A 2142-nucleotide genomic window follows, 5' to 3' on the forward strand; every position below is an offset into this window, starting at 1 on the left:
CTCTTTGGTTGGATTGGATCTTTACCAAATACCTCTTTGGTTGGATTGGATCTTTACCTAGTCCTAAGTTTAAAAACAATAGTTATCATTTATGACTTTATGCTTGATTGTGAACGAATTAACAATTAGATTACATTCTAAATAGTTTTATTTCATACAATTCCCAAAGTCGTAGGATGTCACATGTACTAAAGAATAATAAATAGATCTAATTAATATTAGAGGCTGGAGCTTGCTCGGCCACATCCTACGCCCACTAGATCCTCATAGCACTGTACTGCAGTGTATAGAAGACCCTTAACAACCATTTTCGAGGCCAAAAACAACCTCCGCATCTTCTACTGGAACCTTGATGGACTAATCCATGTGAATGTGATCACTGATGTGAATGTTATTCTTCCAACACCTTCTCAATCATTCTCTTGGTCCACATTTCTAGAATCTTCACCATGAGCTAAATAACAAAATATATGGCAGTTCCTGTAAAGTCTGTTGTGTACCCTACATTAATATTTGCCCCAAAATTTGAATATTTAGCCATTTAAACCTTGATATAACGAACCCCTCCATATAATGAATTTTTAAATGCTCCGCGAGATTCGTAATACCGAGGTCCCTCTGTATACTAAACTTTTAATATATGTGCTACTTTGCAGGGAAGAGACCGCAAAGAAATTGATGGTATCGTTCGATCCATTTGCTGAAAAGTTGCGAAGTATGGGAAAGATTCACACCGAGGAGTCAGAATTCGCAGTTCTCAACCACGGCGACTGCTGGTCGAACAATATGATGTTCAAGTATGACTTTCAAAAGCGACCGATAGCAGTCAAGTGAGTGATTATATGAACATATTACAATAGTGAGTGATTATGTATTAATATAATATATGAGGAGAAGATGATGGGGAATGCGCTGAGTGAAGAATAGAAATACAAACTTTTAGCCGCCAGAGCGCCACTCATTGCTCTTGGATTAATCATAATAACCAAGCAGATTCCTTCTGTTTCCTTTCTCACACCCCTTTTCCTTCTCTAGTATTTTCTTATTGTTTCTTCCTTACCCACATTATTAAATTATGTTCACCACATCTTAAAGCAATTGTACTATTTTGAGTAAGATTGTACAACCATTTGGTGGTTCCTTTCCAAGATTATCATGTGTTCTGAAATATTTATCAAATTTACTTTTTCTATTTTTACAGTAGTACATTTTAATTAATAAACAAAAAAAATGGAGTTTATGTTTCATTCCACGTGGGGTACTTGTCAGAAAGAAACATAAAGTTCTGGCGTACAAGGACGACATTTCAATCCTAGGAAGTAACCAAGATGACATGGAAAGATTCGCAAAGACTCTGTTCCGAGAGAAACAGAGGAAGGCGACTTAGAAGTAAATGAAGATAAAACAAAATGTACGATTGTAAGCCAAAAGATCCATCCTATCGACATGGTCTGCGTGGATAGCAAAACGTTTCCGAAAGTAGGCAGTTTCGAATACCTCGGCTCCACAATAATATCAATAAACTATCACCGGGCCGAGATAGACCACCGAGCATTCACCTCTCTGCCAAGAATCCCGAACTGAAATCCCGAAAAATCTTTAAAAATCTTAGGCTGCGGGTGTACAATACCATGATAAAGCCAGCTCAGATAAGGCTGCGAGACCTGGCTTCTAACAGGAACCCTAGACAGCAGAATCCAGAGATTTTAAGGGAAATTACTCCATGCAATTACAGGACCGATTTGGGATCAGAACCTTAACACGTGGAGTAGAAGAACTAACAGTGAACCTCTTGCAGGGACTGGTCAGTCAATATTTGTTAGGAGGTTAAGATGGGCGGGATAAGTGGCTGGAAGCAATCTGTCAGGATGCCTCTACACAAATATGAATGCCAGTATATTAGGCAAGAGACAAAGAGGAAGGCCAAATGGATAGACAGAATCGACAAAGATGCAGCAAACTGGAAAGCAGTAGCCCAGAGAGGCAAGCATGGAGAAGGCTGGTTTGGGCGGTCAAAGTCTACAAGGTCTGGAGAGCAAACCGAGAAAAAAAATAAATAAAGTGTATTAATAAAGCCCTAAAAGTATTCTATTAATCCGTGATATAGCAATAATATACTTATATTATTATTATTATTATTAT

At 38.0% G+C, this 2142-nt stretch overlaps 1 protein-coding gene across 1 annotated transcript in view; it reads left to right on the top strand.

Annotated features, from left to right (window-relative positions):
* The window catches only part of LOC106679613 (uncharacterized), an 8023-nt gene that overhangs the window by 5210 nt on the left and 671 nt on the right, over positions 1 to 2142 (top strand). Inside the window, exon 5 of the mRNA XM_014418868.3 lies at positions 657 to 830. Within this exon, the coding sequence (XP_014274354.1) occupies positions 657 to 830 (174 nt within the window). The remainder of the gene's footprint in view (positions 1 to 656; positions 831 to 2142) is intronic.

Source organism: Halyomorpha halys, unplaced genomic scaffold, assembly GCF_000696795.3.
Source record: "Halyomorpha halys isolate HHAL.00 unplaced genomic scaffold, Hhal_1.1 Scaffold210.1, whole genome shotgun sequence".
NCBI classification, from domain to species: domain Eukaryota; kingdom Metazoa; phylum Arthropoda; class Insecta; order Hemiptera; family Pentatomidae; genus Halyomorpha; species Halyomorpha halys.